This window comes from Nerophis lumbriciformis, linkage group LG32 (assembly GCF_033978685.3).
Source record: "Nerophis lumbriciformis linkage group LG32, RoL_Nlum_v2.1, whole genome shotgun sequence".
Classification (NCBI taxonomy): Eukaryota; Metazoa; Chordata; class Actinopteri; order Syngnathiformes; family Syngnathidae; genus Nerophis; species Nerophis lumbriciformis.
In genome coordinates this window covers 3,274,629-3,293,032 of record NC_084579.2, presented here as the reverse complement: position 1 = coordinate 3,293,032, position 18,404 = coordinate 3,274,629, and the positions used below count along the sequence as shown (strand labels likewise).

Genomic DNA, 18,404 nt, shown 5'->3' with positions numbered 1-18,404 from the left:
GCCGCCATCTTTTTTCCCGGTAGAACAGGAAGCGCTTCTTCTTCTACGCAAGCAACCGCCAAGTTAAGCACCCGCCCCCATAGAACAGGAAGCGCTTCTTCTTCTACTGTAAGCAACCACCCGCCCGCGTAGAAGAAGAAAAAGCGCGCGGATATCACCGTACGTTTCATTTCCTTTGTGTGTTTACATCTGTAAAGACCACAAAATGGCTCCTACTAAACGTCAGGGATCCGGTTCATGAAAAGACGCAATCTCTCCATCCGCACACGGATTACTATTTCACAGCAACTGATATTCCTGTGAACCGCACTGTGGATACGACGGGAGCACGTACGGTGAATATTCGCACCACAGGGAATGAGAAGTCATCCTTCACTGTGGTTCTAGCTTGCCATGCTAATGGCCAGAAACTTCCACCCATGGTGATATTCAAAAGGAAGACCTTGCCAAAAGAGACCTTTCCAGCCGGCGTCATCATAAAAGCTAACTCGAAGGGATGGATGAAGAAAAGATGAGCGAGTGGTTAAGGTAAGTTTAAGTTTACGCGAAGAGGCCGGGTGGCTTTTTTCACGCAGCTCTGTCCATGTTGATATACGTATGTTTGTGATTGCACATTTGCGTACATTTTGGGAGTGAACAGAGTTGTTAGAATGCTGGTTTTTAATATATTATTAAAGTTTGACTGACCTATCTGACTGTTTTTTTGACATTCCTTTAGCGCAGTTAGATGCGGCTTACAACACGGGGCGGCTTATAGGTGGACAAAGTTTTGAAATATGCCGTTCATTGAAGGCGCGGCTTTTAACCCAGGGCGCCTTATGGTGCGGAAAATACGGTAACCTTAATCATGTGCCTTACTTTTTTGTGATTATTGATTAGGCAGTAGTAGTAGTAGTAACCAGAGGTGGGTAGTAACGCGCTACATTTACTCCGTTACATCTACTTGAGTAACTTTTGGGATAAATTGTACTTCTAAGAGTAGTTTTAATGCAACATACTTTTACTTTTACTTGAGTATATTTATAGAGAAGAAACGCTACTTTTACTCCGCTACTTTTATCTACATTCAGCTCGCTACTCGCTACTAATTTTTATCGATCTGTTAATGCACGCTTTGTTTGTTTTGGTCTGTCAGACAGACCTTCATAGTGCCTGCGTTTCAACAAATACAGTCACTGGTGACGTTCACTCCGTTCCACCAATCAGATGCAGTCACTGGTGACGTTGGACCAATCAAACAGAGCCAGGCGGTCACATGACCTGACTTAAACAAGTTGAAAAACTTATTGGGGTGTTACCATTTAGTGGTCAATTGTACGGAATATGTACTGTACTGTGCAATCTACTAATAAAAGTTCCAATCAATCAATCAAAAGTGTGAAGGAAAAAAAGACCCTTTTTTTATTTCAACCGTAAATCCCGTCAAAAGCCTAAAGACTGACTGCACAGTTCCTGTCTTCACAATAAAAGTGCCGCTCCATCGCGCCTGCGCTTTCAAAACAAGAGTCTCCGAAAGCCTGCACAAACAAGCTAGCAACCTACGGAGTTTGCCGCCAATGTATTTCTTGTAAAGTGTATAAAAACGGATATGGAAGCTGGACAAATAAGATGCCAAAAACCAACCACTTTCATGTGGTATTAGACAGAAAGGAGGAACTTTTTTTCTCCTCCATTTGAAAACGTGGACGTTATCATCACTACTGTCTGATTACAATCAATGCAAGTCATCAGAATCAGGTAATACACCAACTTATATTCTTGTCTTCATGAAAGAAAGGAATCTATATGTGTTAAACATGCATGTATATTCATTAAAACACCTTTAACATGTAAACAAAAACGGCAAAATAAATAAATATAAATTATATACTGTATATATATGTGTATATATATATATATATGTATATATATATAAATGTGTGTATATATATATATATATATATATATATATATAATATATGTGTGTACGTTACTCATCAGTTACTCAGTACTTGAGTAGTTTTTTCACAACATACTTTTTACTTTTACTCAAGTAAATATTTGGGTGACTACTCCTTACTTTTACTTGAGTAATAAATCTCTAAAGTAACAGTACTCTTACTTGAGTACAATTTCTGGCTACTCTACCCACCTCTGGTAGTAACCACGGTGACAGTCTAAACTTCTCACAGACACGTTCTTTTTTTTACACTCCTTCGCTCTTCAAAAGTTTATTATTTTTGGTTGTTTTATGGGGACGGCGTGGCACAGTTGGGAGAGTGGCCGTGCCAGCAACCTGAGGGTTCCTGGTTCAATCCCCACCTTCTACCGTCCTAGTCACGTCCGTCGTGTCCTTGAGCAAGACACTTCACCTTTGCTCCTGATGGGTGGTGGTTAGCGCCTTGCATGGCAGCTCCCTCCATCAGTGTGTGAACGGGTGAATGTGGAAATAAGTGTCAAAGCGCTTTGAGTACCTTAAAGGTAGAAAAGCGCTATACAAGTACTGTATAACCCATTTATCATTTATTACATGCCCTTTTTGTCAAAGAAAACGTGCAATGTTTTCCCAAAAATATTTCAATGTAGAATATTTGATGTGAAATAATTGGAGTATTAATTAGGTCAATAATTCACAACAACATTGATCTTGATTCATTATTATTTTTGGAACAATAGCAGTTTTAAAGGGAAAAAAAAAACAGCCTGCGTGGCAGCTTTGTGTCATTAGTGAACATTGCAACTTTTTCTCCTTACGTTTCACCTGTTTGCTCTTTTATTTCACTTTTTTATGTTATGCTTTTAATATTTTTAGAATGTGGGCTGCAGATGGCAACTTATTGTCATACTTGCAGATGAGACTCTGAAATGTGATAATAAAACAAGATTGCAGTTTTCATAATCAGCTAATTATTAAATGCTGCAACTAGAGATGTCCGATTAATATCGGCAGTCCGATATTATCGGCCGATAAATGCTTTAAAATGTAATATCGGAAATGATCAGTATCGGTTTCAAAAAGTAAAATTTATGACTTTTTAAAACGCCGCTGTGTACGCCAATAAACCTTAAAGGCACTGCCTTTGCGTGCCGGCCCAGTCACATAATATCTACGGCTTTTCACACACACAAGTGAATGCATGCATACTTGGTCAAATACAGGTCACACTGAGGGTGGGCGTATAAACAACTTTAACACTGTTACAAATGTGCACCACACTGTGAACCCACACCAAACAAGAATGACAAACACATTTCTGGAGAACATCCGCACCGTAACACAACATAAACACAACAGAACAAATACCCAGAACCCCTTGCAGCACTAACTCTTCTGGGACGCTACAATATACACCCCCCGCTCTTCTGGGACGCTACAATATACACCCCCCGCTATTCCCAACCCCGCCCACCTCAACCTCCTCATGCTCTCTCGGGGAGAGCATGTCCCAAATTCCAAGCTGCTGTTTTGAGGCATGTTAAAAAAAATAATGCACTTTGTGACTTCAATAATAAATATGGCAGTGCCATGTTGGCATTTTTTCCATAACTTAAGTTGATTTATTTTGGAAAACCTTGTTACATTGTTTAATGCATCACAACAAAATTAGGCATAATAATGTGTTAATTCCACGACTGTATATATCGGTTGATATCGGAATCGGTAATTAAGAGTTGGACAGTACCGAAATATCGGCAAAAAAGCCATTATCGGACATCTCTAGCTGCAATTTAAAAAATAAGATTTTGTTATCAAAAACAATTTATATTTATTAAGACTTATAAAAGTACAGAAAATTGGTAGTGTTGGGTACTGGTATCGATTCCCATGTGCCAAGAATTGGTACCATATCACTTCAAATGTGAATACCCATCCCTTTTTCGATTACCGTATTTTCCGCACTATTAGCCGCACCTAAAAACCACAAATTTACTCAAAAGCTGACAGTGCGGCTTTTAACCCGGTGCGCTTTATATATGGATTAATATTACGATTCATTTTCCTAAAGTTTCGATCTCGCAACTTCGGTAAACAGCCGCCATCTTTTTTCCCGGTAGAACAGGAAGCGCTTCTTCTTCTACGCAAGCAACCGCCAAGGTAAGCACCCGCCCCCATAGAACAGGAAGCGCTTCTTCTTCTACTGTAAGCAACCACCCGCCCGCGTAGAAGAAGAAAAAGCGCGCGGATATACCGTACGTTTCATTTCCTTTGTGTGTTTACATCTGTAAAGACCACAAAATGGCTCCTACTAAGCGTCAGGGATCCGGTTCATGAAAAGACGCAATCTCTCCATCCGCACACGGATTACTATTTCACAGCAACTGATATTCCTGTGAACCGCACTGTGGATACAACGGGAGCACGTACGGTGAATATTCGCACCACAGGGAATGAGAAGTCATCCTTCACTGTGGTTCTAGCTTGCCATGCTAATGGCCAGAAACTTCCACCCATGGTGATATTCAAAAGGAAGACCTTGCCAAAAGAGACCTTTCCAGCCGGCGTCATCATAAAAGCTAACTCGAAGGGATGGATGAAGAAAAGATGAGCGAGTGGTTAAGGTAAGTTTAAGTTTACGCGAAGAGGCCGGGTGGCTTTTTTCACGCAGCTCTGTCCATGTTGATATACGTATGTTTGTGATTGCACATTTGCGTACATTTTGGGAGTGAACAGAGTTGTTAGAACGCTGGTTTTTAATATATTATTAAAGTTTGACTGACCTATCTGACTGTTTTTTTGACATTCCTTTAGCGCAGTTAGATGCGGCTTATAACACGGGGCGGCTTATAGGTGGACAAAGTTTTGAAATATGCCGTTCATTGAAGGCGCGGCTTTTAACCCAGGGCGCCTTATGGTGCGGAAAATACGGTATTATATTTTCCTAATCGTGACAAGCTGTAATCAAAATTAAAATTTGATGAATCGTCCACCCCTATATTTAGGTATCTGTGTTTGTATCGCCGAGAAACAAAAAGAGCTGAAGTTCTCTCACCTGGCTTCTCTGTGCAAGGCGGAGGAGGCTGGACTATTTTCACAATGGGGGGCGGGGGATGGGACTGGTTTGGGGTGGTGTTGGAGGTTCTGGGAGGAGCTAGAGTGTAGGTGGCGGTGGCAGGACCGGGGGTGCGCTGGGCGACTTGCTGCGTCGCCGCGATCCGAATAGGGGCGGTTTTTGGGTGGGGGTGCAGGGAAGTCACACGAGGCGACGGGGCCACGGCCAGGGTGGGCACGGGACCCCCCTCCTTGCCTGGTGCCTGACGAACGACGATCTTCACCACGCCGGGGCTGCTCACCACGGTCGAGGAGGGCACTGGGAGGAAATGGAAAAACGTTGAAAGATTTGCGGCTGTCCAAGTGCGGCGAGAAGTTAGGAGGACGCCATTGAGACCTTGAGAAGCGCTGAGGGGCGGGCGCTGTGCAGGGGTGGTTGCAGGCGCGGGCTTGGCGCCGGCGGGGCTCTGGATGCTCACCTGGGCGGGCTGGCTGATGAGGTGGTGCTGACCCCCGCTGGACACCAGGTGCATCACACTGCCTGCATTCAGCAAAAATCAGCAAAAAATGGGATTCATTCATAATTTTTCAAATAAAAGGATGGCGAGCATCTAGGGTTGTCCCCATACCAATATTTTGGATGGGTTTCGATACTTTTCAAAATAAAAAGGGAACCACAAAAAAAGGCATTATTGGCTTCATTTTAATAAAAAATCTTAAGGTACATGAAACATATGTTTATTATTGCAATTTAGTCCTTAAATAAAATAGTGAACATACTAGACAACTTGTCTTTTAGTAGTAAGTAAACAAACAAAGACTCCTAATTACCGGTAGTCTATGCAGTAACATATTGTGTCATTTATCTACATATTATTTTGTACATATGAGGGACAAACTGTAAAAATTGATTATTAATCTACTTATTTATTTACTGTTAATATCTGCTTATTTTCTGTTTTAACATGTTCTATCTACACTTCTGTTAAAATGTAATAATCACTTATTCTTCTCTTCTTTGATACTTGACATTAGTTTTGGATGATACCACACATTTAGGTATCGATCCGATACCAAGTAGTTACAGGATCATACATTGGTCATATTCAAAGTCAAAGAATTTCCTGAGTTTATAAACATTAATATGAATTTTAAAAAAAGGAAAAAAGACTGATGATCAAAAATATCAATGTAATCATAGTAGTATTGACTAGATCAAACACCTCCCAGGGGGTGATCAAGCGTGATGGGTCAAATGCAGAGAATAATTTCGCCACACCTAGTGTGTGTGTGACAATCATTGGTACTTTAACTTTAACTTAACTTTAGATACGCTCCTGTACTTGGTATCATCACAGTGGATGTCAGGTGTAGATCCACCCATGGCATTTGCTTACATTGAGGAGCACTATCTTTTGTTAGCGGTGACGCCGGTGAGTTATCCTCCTACGGTGTGTAGTGAAGCATGTTTAGCTATTCCTTGTCCTCCAGTGATAATAACACTTATAACAAAATTACTTTGTCGCCATGGAGACAAGGATTAGTGATTTAGAAGTAGCTAAAACACTAGCCATGTCTTAAAACACCTCTTTGTTTCAGTGTTATAACTTCACCTTTATCTTTACTTTTTACACCAAAATGCATCCATTCTCCCTTTTCTGTCTACACACTGTGTCTGCTCGTAAGTACTCAGTGTGCGCGCGCTGCCGAACATGCTCCTCTGCTCGTAAAACCAGCAATGTCACGACGTGACGACACGCTGTCATGCCCGTTAAAAAATACTTTAAATAAATGGGGAAAGGGTACTTTTCCATGTATAGTACCGTTTTTGATTCATTAGTACCACGATACTATACTAGTACCGGTATACCGTACAACCCTACTACCATCATAGAAACAGAAAACAAGTGCAGATGCAAGCAAGGAAATAAAATGGGAATTAGGAAGCAAAAATACCCTGAACGGGGCGAGGGGGCGGTGCTTGGACTTGGATGGGCGCTCCTGAGAGGGTCAACTTGTTGCCCTGCAGTTGAAAGGTGACCGGTTTGCTGCCCTGACACGACGACACCGGTCTTCCCGCCAGGGAGGCCAGCTGTGCTATGCTCACCACCTCACCAGCTTAGGACACACAAGAAAGAAGAAGATGGTGGAATCATACCTGCCAACTTTTGAAATCAGAAAAACCTAGTAGCCAGGGTCCAGGGGCCGCAGGCCCCGGTAGGTCCAGGACAAAGTCCTGGTGGGGGGTTCAGGCTTCGCCCCCCGACGCAAAATGATTATTAGCATTCAGACAGGTTAAAATGTTGCTAAAACCATCACTTTTCTATCAGTCACAGTGACTTTTCAAAACAAAAATATTACAGCAAAAATCATATGGGTTGATTGACATGTTTATTCTGTAAGCTAACTTCAATAGTTTGAAATTATTTTGACAGTTAATGCCAGTTATCCTGTCAACCTTTCACAAGACTTCAATTTGTTAATTGAAAGTATAAACAGTATAAACACTTTTTACAGTAAACAAATGGTAAAACAGTACTAAACAATTCCATTTAAAAAAAAATTGGTGTCATTATTAACTTTCTGTCCAAGCTTGTATAATCTACTGCCTTGTTCAATTGTAAAAAATATTCTGTGCCTAAAATTCACATTTCTATCACAATTATCATACTGTAAACATGGTGATCACTTCATTAAAATTAATAGTCCTGTCAATAGCATGGAATTACAATTCAAATGTAGTTTTTTTGTAAGCCTTTCAAAAGAATTCAAAATATGAAAAATTAATGAAAATTAATTGAAGCCATCAGACACTTGAAAAGTGGCACATCACATCTCTAATGTAATCATTTGAACTTTTCAACAGAAATAGCACTGCAAAAATATTAAGGACATACTTCTGTATTTTGGTAGTTATGCTGTCAACATTTAACAAGATTTCTTCAACTTGGACTTGAAAGCATAAATAGTATAAACACTTTTAACAGTATAACAGTACTAAACAATTCCAATAGATAACATTGGTGTCATTACCTTTTTGTGGCTAAAATCCAAATGTATCCAAAGAATCTGTTTGGGCGACGAAAAACGTTGAAAGTTTTCCACTTGTATCGCTAGCAACGGCATTAGACTTGTGTTTTTTTGTCCCAACGTGGTCTTTTACATCGCTAATTCCTCCGTGTCCGATCGAAAAATCTTGTCTGCACAAGGTGCAATTGGCGTAGTTTTCACCCTTTTTGGAACGGATAATTATTCCCGGATAGGCTTTTGAATATTCTTCACGGAATGACTGCAGTTTTCTTTTCGGTTTAAGACTCGTTTGCGATTTTTCTCCGGCTGATTCCATGATCGTTCGCTCGTTTGGAAACAATGGCAACAGGTGCCTCGTGCTTGGCAGCGGTGCTATAAATAGCCTCGCGCATGGCATTCGGAATGGCTCGATAGGAAGTTACGGGAAGCAGTGTCGATTGTCATTGTTGTTACGCGATTTCGTGAATAAAACTTTTTAAAAAAATATTTTTTTTTACCGTATTTTCCGCACCATAAGGCGCCCTGGGTTATAAGCCGCGCCTTCAATGAACGGCATATTTCAAAACTTTGTCCACCTATAAGCCGCCCCGTGTTGTAAGCCGCATCTAACTGCGCTAAAGGAATGTCAAAAAAACAGTCAAATAGGTCAGTCAAACTTTAATAATATATTAAAACCAGCGTGATGTGGGCGCGCATGGAGTCGTATATCAACATGGACGGAGCTGCGTGAAAAAAGCCACCCGGCCTCTTCGCGTAAACTTAAACTTACCTTAACCACTCGCTCATCTTTTCTTCATCTATCCCTTCGAGTTAGCTTTTATGATGACGCCGGCTGGAAAGGTCTCTTTTGGCAAGGTCTTCCTTTTGAATATCACCATGGGTGGAAGTTTCTGGCCATTAGCATGGCAAGCTAGAACCACAGTGAAGGATGACTTCTCATTCCCTGTGGTGCGAATATTCACCGTACGTGCTCCCGTTGTATCCACAGTGCGGTTCACAGGAATATCAGTTGCTGTGAAATAGTAATCCGTGTGCGGATGGAGAGATTGCGTCTTTTCATGAACCGGATCCCTGTCGCTTGGTAGGAGCCATTTTGTGGTCTTTACAGATATAAACACACAAAGGAAATGAAACGTACGGTATATCCGCGCGCTTTTTCTTCTTCTACGCGGGCGGGTGGTTGCTTACAGTAGAAGAAGAAGCGCTTCCTGTTCTATGGGGGCGGGTGCTTACCTTGGCGGTTGCTTGCGTAGAAGAAGAAGCGCTTCCTGTTCTACCGGGAAAAAAGATGGCGGCTGTTTACCGAAGTTGCGAGACCGAAACTTTATGAAAATGAATCTTAATATTAATCCATATATAAAGCGCACCGGGTTATAAGGCGCACTGTCAGCTTTTGAGAAAATTTGTGGTTTTTAGGTGCGCCTTATAGTGCGGAAAATACGGTACATAGTTTTAACAGTTATCGGGAATTTAACACTGTACTTAAATCTTTGGCAAGATGGAGCCCACGTACCACAGTTTGAAAATGACTGGCTTAAAGCACTTACAGGGCAGCCTGGCTTGCATGTCTGGACTGAGCAGAACCCTCTGAGGCATGATGCTGCTGGTGTTTGGACTGGGGTGAGCAGGTATGCCGGTGGCACAAGGAGCGGGGGGAGGACGCACGGTCAGTAGTGGCTTGGGAGCGCTGGACCTCACAGCCGTTTGAGGAAGGGAGGAGCGAGGTGTGGGAGTGGGAGTGGTCGCTACCGAACACACGACTGAAAGAGAAAGAAGAAACAATAAGAAGAAGGGTCAGACTTCAGCCAGAAGTGTGTGTGACATGCCTTGTTGAACTGCGGGTGCAGGTGCAGGAACAGGCGGTGAAGACATGGGTGGAGCTGAGAGCTCAGGGGATGGAGGTTTGGGTGCCTGAGCTGCGGGCGGCACGGAGCAGGTGGGTTTGTTTGTCGGCGCGGCTGAGCGGTTGTCACCTTTGGGAGGCGGATGGAAGAACCTAAAACATCAAAGAAGACCAATCCTTAAGCAGCAGCGCGCAGGAAACATCACATTCTCCTGGTCTACCTGTTGACTTTCATGCGGATCTGTCTGGGTCTTGGCGGGGGAGCGGGAGACTCCGCTATTTCCTGGATTAGCTGGCGACTGACTTTGTGCTTGGGCGCAAAGGCGTCCGCCTGGTACCGGGTCACGCGGCCCTCCAGACCGATGAGGTCAAAGATAGAAAGGTCACAGCGCTGTGGATGAGAAAACACAAGTTCAACATGGCAGTAAAAATAAACTACCGTATTTGAATGTTCTTGGGACCAACTATGAATTTACCTTTAATCTTTTGACAAAAATGTCAGTTTTAGTCTAATTTAAGACAGCTAAATTGATCAAGCTTTAGCCAACATAATTACACAACCTGTTAGTCAGCTTAATTGTTTGAGTTTAAGTCAACAAAATTACACAACATTTTAACGACAAAATTACAAATTTTAGTCAGCTAAATTGATCGAGCTTTAGCAAACAAAATTACACAACCTTTTAGTCAGCTAAATTGATCGAGTTTAAGTCAACAAAATTACACATTTTAGCCCTCTAAATTGATCGCGCTTTAACCCACAAAATTACACAACCTTTTAAGTCAGCTAAATTGATCGAGTTTAAGTCAACAACACTACACAACATTTTAGCCCTCTAAATTGATCGAGCTTTAGCCAACAAAATTACACATTTTATTTAGCCCTCTAAATTGATTAAGTCAACAGAATTACACAACATTTTAGCCCTCTAAATTGATCTGAGTTTAAGTCAACAAAATGGCACAACATTTTGACCCTCTAAATTGATCTGAGTTTAAGTCAACAAAATTACACAACATTTTAGCCCTCTAAATTAATCGAGCTTTAGCCAACAAAATTACACATTTCAGTCAGCTAAATTGTTCGAGCTTCAGCCAACAAAATTACACATTTTAGTCAGCTAAATTGATCAAGTTAAGTCAACAAAATTACACATTTTAGCCCTCTAAATTGATCGAGTTTAAGTCAACAAAGTTACACAACATTTTAGCCCTCTAAATTGTTCGAGCTTTAGCCAACAAAATTACACATTTTAGTCAGCTAAAATGATTGAGTTTAAGTCAACAAAATTACCGTATTTTCCGCACTATTAGCCGCACCTAAAAACCACAAATTTTCTCAAAAGCTGACAGTGCGCCTTATAACCCGGTGCTCTTTATTATATGGATAAATATTAAGATTTATTTTCATAAAGTTTCGGTCTCGCAACTTCGGTAAACAGCCGCCATCTTTTTTCCCGGTGGAACAGGAAGCGCTTCTTCTTCTACGCAAGCAACCGCCAAGGTAAGCACCCGCCCCCATAGAACAGGAAGCGCTTCTTCTTCTACTGTAAGCAACCACCCGCCCGCGTAGAAGAAGAAAAAGCGCGCGGATATCACCGTACGTTTCATTTCCTTTGTGTGTTTACATCTGTAAAGACCACAAAATGGCTCCTACTAAGCGACCGGGATCCGGTTCATGAAAAGACGCAATCTCTCCATCCGCACACGGATTACTATTTCACAGCAACTGATATTCCTGTGAACCGCACTGTGGATACAACGGGAGCACGTACGGTGAATATTCGCACCACAGGGAATGAGAAGTCATCCTTCACTGTGGTTCTAGCTTGCCATGCTAATGGCCAGAAACTTCCACCCATGGTGATATTCAAAAGGAAGACCTTGCCAAAAGAGACCTTTCCAGCCGGCATCATCATAAAAGCTAACTCGAAGGGATGGATGAAGAAAAGATGAGCGAGTGGTTAAGGTAAGTTTAAGTTTACGCGAAGAGGCCGGGTGGCTTTTTTCACGCTGCTCTGTCCATGTTGATATACGTATGTTTGTGATTGCACATTTGCGTACATTTTGGGAGTGAACAGAGTTGTTAGAACGCTGGTTTTTAATATATTATTAAAGTTTGACTGACCTATCTGACTGTTTTTTTGACATTCCTTTAGCGCAGTTAGATGCGGCTTACAACACCGGGCGGCTTATAGGTGGACAAAGTTTTGAAATATGCCGTTCATTGAAGGCGCGGCTTATAACCCAGGGCGCCTTATGGTGCGGAAAATACGGTACACAACATTTTAGCCATCTAAATTGATCATTAAGTCAAAAATATACCTTCTCACTGGCTACTAATAAATACTGTAGAACTACAACTGGATCAGAACAAACAAGTGTTTGGATTGTAGTCATCCAAATATGATTAGCAGCTAAGTGGCTCGGAGAGCGAACAGGTCAAGTACGCTAGCTAGATGGTTAGCTAACTAGTGAGCTTGACTAGCAACGCCTGAAAGTGTCAGTTAATTTTGTCATCGTGAATTTGTTATGATTAGTTGTCTTTATTCGTCCGGGGAAAATAGGTTGTTGACGATAACTAAAACGAAAGTGATGAGTCCACAAAATGGAGGCTAACCTTCTGAGGTGACACCTCCACGGCGTCCAGCACCAGGGAGGCGGTGTGAAAAACGATGGGCTTGGTGATGAAGGGCGACTGGATGGGCCGAGGGTCAAACAGGTTGGGGTGGTTGCAGACTTTACGGAGCTGCATGAGGATGTTAATGACGGACATGAAGTGACCGCTGGCCAGGGTCTCCCTGGTCCTGAGCATCAGAGGACAAAGAGGTTTCAGTCGGACTGGTCTGGGAGAAACCTAACACGCCTCCAAGTGTAGCGTACTCACGAGGCCTGTGCCATAAAGTCGTCATAGAGGAAGCGCTGCCTCTTGGAGAGGCGACATCGCACCACATGCTCGTACTTCTTGGGCATCTGCTTCTCCACGTCAACCTTGATCCTCCTGAGCAGGAAGGGTCTGAGCACCTTGTGCAGCCTCTTGACCAAGCCCTCGTTGTACTCCTGGCTGCCCTCGATCATCCCCGTCAGCGGGTTGGAAAACCACTCCTTGAACTCGCGGTGGGACTGGAAGACGTGGGGCATCAGGAAGTGCATCAGGGACCACAGCTCCATCAGGCTGTTCTGCAGAGGAGTTCCTGTCAGCAGCAGACGTCGGTGACTGCAATCCAATGGCAAAATAGAAACAGTTGTCATCGCTAGTCTTGTCCTAAGACCGTGTTCAAGTCATCAGACGAGACTTCTGGAGACCTGTTGAAGTTGAGCAGACTCTGCCAGCGTTGCGACTTAAAGTTCTTGATGTTTTGCGCTTCATCGAGGATCAGGTAGCGCCAGGACTTGCGTCGGAAGGCCTGGTGATCCTGCAGTACCAGCTTGTAGGAGGTGATGCAAACGTGGAAAGCATTGGGCTTGGTCCAACCCTGCAAAGACGAACGCGAGAAGAATGTGAGCGTTGACATTGAACTAAGCTGACCAGGTCAGTGTGAGACATCTTGCCTGTCGTTTCAGCTTCCTCTCCTTCTGACTACCAAAGTACGTGAGGATTTTGAAGCCAGGACACCAGCGCTTCAGCTCCATCTCCCAGTTTAACATCACACTGGTGGGCACGATGATGAGATGAGGGCCCCAGTTACCTGCACACAACACACTATGACACAACCTCCTGGGTAGGCATTGGGAATCGAAAACCGGTTCTTGTTCAGAACTGGTTCCCAGTGTATTAATTCCTTGGAACCGCTTAACAAATTGGTACCGTTGAGTACCGGTATCAATTCCACATTGAAGCCACATTGGCCCCGTTTACACTGACACGAAATCAGAATTTTTTGCCCTCAAGTGACACCGATCTGATTTTGTTTGCCAGTCTAACGACTTTTATTTTATTTTGTAGTACTAGCGACTTCCTACCGGTCAACTTCCTTTCTTTTCACTTTATCGAAATGCGCATGCAAACGGTGTCGAGGCTACATTGGCGCCTAGAGATGCGCGGTTTGCGAAATTAAAAAAAATTAGATTTTATCCGCGGGTCGGGTCGGGCGGTTGAAATAAATAAAAAAAAGATTTTAAATAGATTCAGGCGGGTGGCAGTTAAACCAATTGGTAAATATATATACATAGTTAAATGTTGTTACCCACATACGAAAAACGAGCAGGCACCTGCAGCATATGCCACAACAGAAGAAGAAGAAAAAAAGAGATGGACACTTTTACAGAGCGGAGAAGGGACGCCTCGCCGGGGTCCGGGACCGAGGCCCCTTCCCCCGAGAGGGCCCCACCGGGAGCCGTAGCTGAGGCGATCCGCAAGAAGGGCCCGACGCACGTCCAGGGTCACCACCGCGGCCACCGCACGGATACCCCGCCTCGTCCGCCTTCGCCGCGGCCGGCGTCACGCGCAGCAGGTAAGCAGCTTACCTGCCCGCCACCCCCGTGGCCGGGGGCTCGTAACAGGGGTCACTCCGCGCGCTCCGCCCGCGCAGCTTACCTGCCCGCCACCCCTGTTGCCGGGGGCGCGTAACAGGGGTCACTCCGCGCGCAGTGCGCTCACGAAAGGGGTGGGGCTCACCCTGGTTGATATAGACAGCAGGACGGTGGCCATGGAAGTCGGAACCCGCTAAGGAGTGTGTAACAACCCACCTGCCGAATCAACTAGCCCTGAAAATGGATGGCGCTGGAGCGTCGGGCCCATACCCGGCCGTCACCGGCAGCGAGACGCGCTTGGAGGTGCGCTCAGCGCGGCTCCCGTATGATTGCGCACTGGTGTGCGTCTGGGCCGTGACAGCGTGGCACGCGAATGTCTGTGCTGCATTGGATCAGTCTCCTTTCTTTAACAGGCAAAAGCTTTATAACCTCACTAATGCCTTGCATCGTCTATATTAGATATGTAACAACGGGCGGGTGCGGTTCTGATTAAATGTTAGATCGGGTGGATGGCGGATGGTTGACGACTTTCTGATGCGGTTGCGGATGAAATAATTACCTATCCGCGCATCTTTATTGGGGCCTGAGTGCATTTACACTGGAGTCAGATAAAAATCACAATATACTGCCAGTGTAAACAGTCAGCTGGACAAAATCTGATTTCGAAAAAATAAGATTCGGTCCACTTTACCTACTCAGTGGCCTAGTGGTTAGAGTGTCCGCCCTGAGATCGGTAGGTTGTGGGTTCAAACCCCGGCCGAGTCATACCAAAGACTATAAAAATGGGACCCATTACCTCCCTGCTTGGCACTCAGTATCAAGGGTTGGAATTGGGGGTTAAATCACCAAATATGATTCCCGGGCGCGGCCACCGCTGCTGCCCACTGCTCCCCTCACCTCCCAGGGGGTGATCAAGGGTGATGGGTTAAATGCAGAGAATAATTTCGCCACACCTAGTGTGTGTGTGACAATCATTGGTACTTTAACTTTAACTTTAACTTTGACCTGGAGAGTAAAAAAAATAAAAAAATAAAAGAATAGAGTGAAATGGCTATTTTTGGAAACAGTTGTGCAACAGGATAAAACCCCTCAGACAAACATGGAAATGAGTGATTTCACTGGTCAATGTGACAATGCAGCGTTTTTGTTATCAATCATCTGTTTTTATATGTTGTGTTTTGTAAAAAGGGATAAAAAAAAAAGTACGTTAAAATGACAAAATCCTGTAACTCGGCTACCTTTTTCACAGGCGAGGTGCGCCAACAGCGCGATGGTCTGGATGGTCTTGCCCAAACCCATCTCGTCAGCCAGGATCCCATTAAGCTTCTTCTCAAACATGGTGACCAGCCAGTCCAGTCCAATGTGCTGGTATTCACGCAGCGTGCCATGAAGCAGGAAAGGGATGGGGGTCTTGACCTTTAACACACGAGAACATGAGTTCAATCAAGGTCACCCACTTCAACTAAATACCGTGCAACCTAAATTGTAAAGTTCGTATGGTGTAAACATGATTCATTGGTTCCAGTCACGACAAAAGTCCCTATTTTAGTGAAGGTTAGTACAGAAAATAAAGTGACATACAGTACTGTTTATTAAACAAACATAACAAGGAGGTGATGGGCCAACTGCTTCTTTATTAACAAGCGAAGTGGCTTTTTATTGCTACCAAGCACATTTCCGATAGCTAACAATAGCATTAACATTTTGATTTGAGCATCAAAAGTTACTTGCTAGTTTAGCAGTGTCGGAGGCAGATATTTACATATATCCGAATTTAAGTTGTACTTCTTCCATTTCTTTGTCATATTTGAAAACAGCTCGTGTTTTCCATTTCTTCTCTCGATGCTCTGTCAGCAAGTATACTGTGTGTGTTAACCTTGAGTTCTTTGGAATGTGTTTTGACTAGCATTTGTTTTGTCTACAGAGATGGGACGAGAGAGAGGGTGGTGGGATCGGGAAGACAGACCATTTTGGGAGGCGCAATAGAATGTTCTAGGGTTAGACTGGTCTCAATCAATGTATATTGGCAAAGCTTTGAGAATATACAACAAAATACCTATTCTGTCTCTGGTGGTTTTTCAACTCAGCTTTAAGTGTCGGAAAGAACTTGGGAGCGAATTGTGACTTGAATTCCCTGGGAGGAACAACTGGTCCAAAACGCAACAGCAGGAACAGAGCCAAGTCATCAGTCTAAAATTCCTTGTTTTGGAGCTCACACCAGCGGCAGTGTGTGGCAGAGTTCCTGCCCGCCTCCTCAAAGTCGCTAAGTGCCAGTAAAAGCGATACAGACCTCCTGAGGCCATGACACAGGTGTCATTCAACTAGTTTTAAGTCCATGTGTCATCCCCAAAGTTATGAAAATATTTGATCACGGTTGAAAAGTGACATAGTGTTGCTTTAACAACCATACTGCTACAATCATTTAAATTTTCCTGAGGGAACTCTCCTGAAGAAATCAATAAAGTACTATCTATCTATCTAAATAAACATTTAAAAAAGTAAAATCCATTAAAGTAACATTGGAAACGAGCAAAGAGGGGGGAAAAGAGGGGACGTGTGTGTGTGTTGAAAGAGGCGCCACTGAACGAGAGGTATACTTCTCCTTTGTAGTGAAGCAAGTACGCTTCGGCATCTTTTTCCAGAGAAGTCTGTTCTCATCACAATTAAAACTTGGTACGAAGCCTGCTTCCTCAATCTCTTCAATACCAGCAAGCACAAAATGAAGCGTACGTACACAGAGACGTGGTTCATTTGCAAACAGTAGACTTTAGCTAGACTGTACTAATCACCTTGGTGGTGGCCAAGGTGTAGCCTTTAGGCTGCAGGCTCTCTGCAGTGGCTGCAATGTGACTGATCTCTTTCTTCGGTCGTGAGCTGGACGAGGACGGGCTGTGGTCTCCTTCCTTTAGCAAGACCTCCATCCCGCCGTCCTCTTCCTCAATCTCCACTTTGTCCTTCTCACTGTCCTCCTCCTCCTCACTGTCTCCTGCAGAGTCTGACAGGCACATTCCATTACCATCGCTCGTCGTTCAATCCTTTAATTGCCATGTGAATACCCGAGGAGGAGGTGTGGCTTTCCACATCGCTCTCAGCTTCATCGCTCTCCAACTCTTCATCGCCGGACGCCTCCAAATCCGAGCTTGCCTTGGAGCCAGAGGCGGAGGGCTCCTCGAAGTCGGAGGTGTACGCCGCTTTGTACTTCTCCAGCAGCTCCTCCATGGTCAGATCTCCTGCGAGGAGAGTGAATGTCAGCCATGGAAGAACAAAGACTGAAAGTAAAACAAACACACCCTCCTTCGCCAAGTCATCCAGTTCTTCTGCATGGTCCACGTCCCCCTCCACCTTCTCCTGGGCAGCAATGGTGTCCTCCTCATCCTCAGCTGGGAAGCACATGAGAACATTGTACCTTTCCACAATGTGCCACACATACACCATGTTCTTCTTTCATCAAGTCGTCTCACCATCCTCCTCATTGGCAGTGAATTCTCTGTCTTCCTCTTCTTCTTGCCCAGCTGACGAGGAGTCATCCGAGCATTCTTCATCCAAACCAGCGTTCTGCACAATCCAAGGGTTCAATATCTTCTCTATACGACATTTGACTTTGGGACTTCAAAGTGTTTTGGACTACCTGAGACTTCTGTAGTGTGCTGAGCAGCTGATCCAGGGGCAGCGTGCTCTCCTCCTTCAGCAGTTCGATCTCCTTGCGGTGGCTCTCGGCGTCGTTGCCGTCCTGCTGCTCCTCCACATCCATGGTCTCTTCGTCGTCGTCCTCCTCACACGGAGGCTCAAAGTCCCGGTCTGCATGAGAGTGACACTTTAGACTCAGAGAAGGATGGCTACCTTTCACGGTGCCAATTCCCAGGAGCTGGGAATCGATACCGGTGGGGATCGGTACCAAAGCCGGTCTTACAAGTCATTGATTCACATAAAAGCCAAAAGGCAATCACTCCAGCAGCACTGAGAGCGGACTGTGCCAAACTACATCTAGGTAAAGTTTCAATTTTCAATGCCAACAAAGAAATCGACTAAAAAAAAGGCTCCATTTTCCAAAAATGCGCTAACTTGATGCGAACATACATTGGCTTTGCT

General features: G+C 44.1%; 1 protein-coding gene across 1 annotated transcript in view; it reads right to left on the bottom strand.

The window, feature by feature from the left end:
* The window catches only part of srcap (Snf2-related CREBBP activator protein), a 77,267-nt gene that overhangs the window by 30,049 nt on the left and 28,814 nt on the right, over positions 1–18,404 (bottom strand). Inside the window, 16 exon segments of the mRNA XM_061927493.1 lie at positions 4,971–5,288; positions 5,367–5,510; positions 6,926–7,087; positions 9,547–9,759; positions 9,826–9,995; positions 10,064–10,233; positions 12,463–12,649; positions 12,730–13,059; positions 13,149–13,318; positions 13,395–13,531; positions 15,554–15,731; positions 17,105–17,310; positions 17,372–17,545; positions 17,606–17,695; positions 17,777–17,886; positions 17,888–18,113. Of these exon segments, the coding sequence (XP_061783477.1) occupies positions 4,971–5,288; positions 5,367–5,510; positions 6,926–7,087; positions 9,547–9,759; positions 9,826–9,995; positions 10,064–10,233; positions 12,463–12,649; positions 12,730–13,059; positions 13,149–13,318; positions 13,395–13,531; positions 15,554–15,731; positions 17,105–17,310; positions 17,372–17,545; positions 17,606–17,695; positions 17,777–17,886; positions 17,888–18,113 (2,985 nt within the window).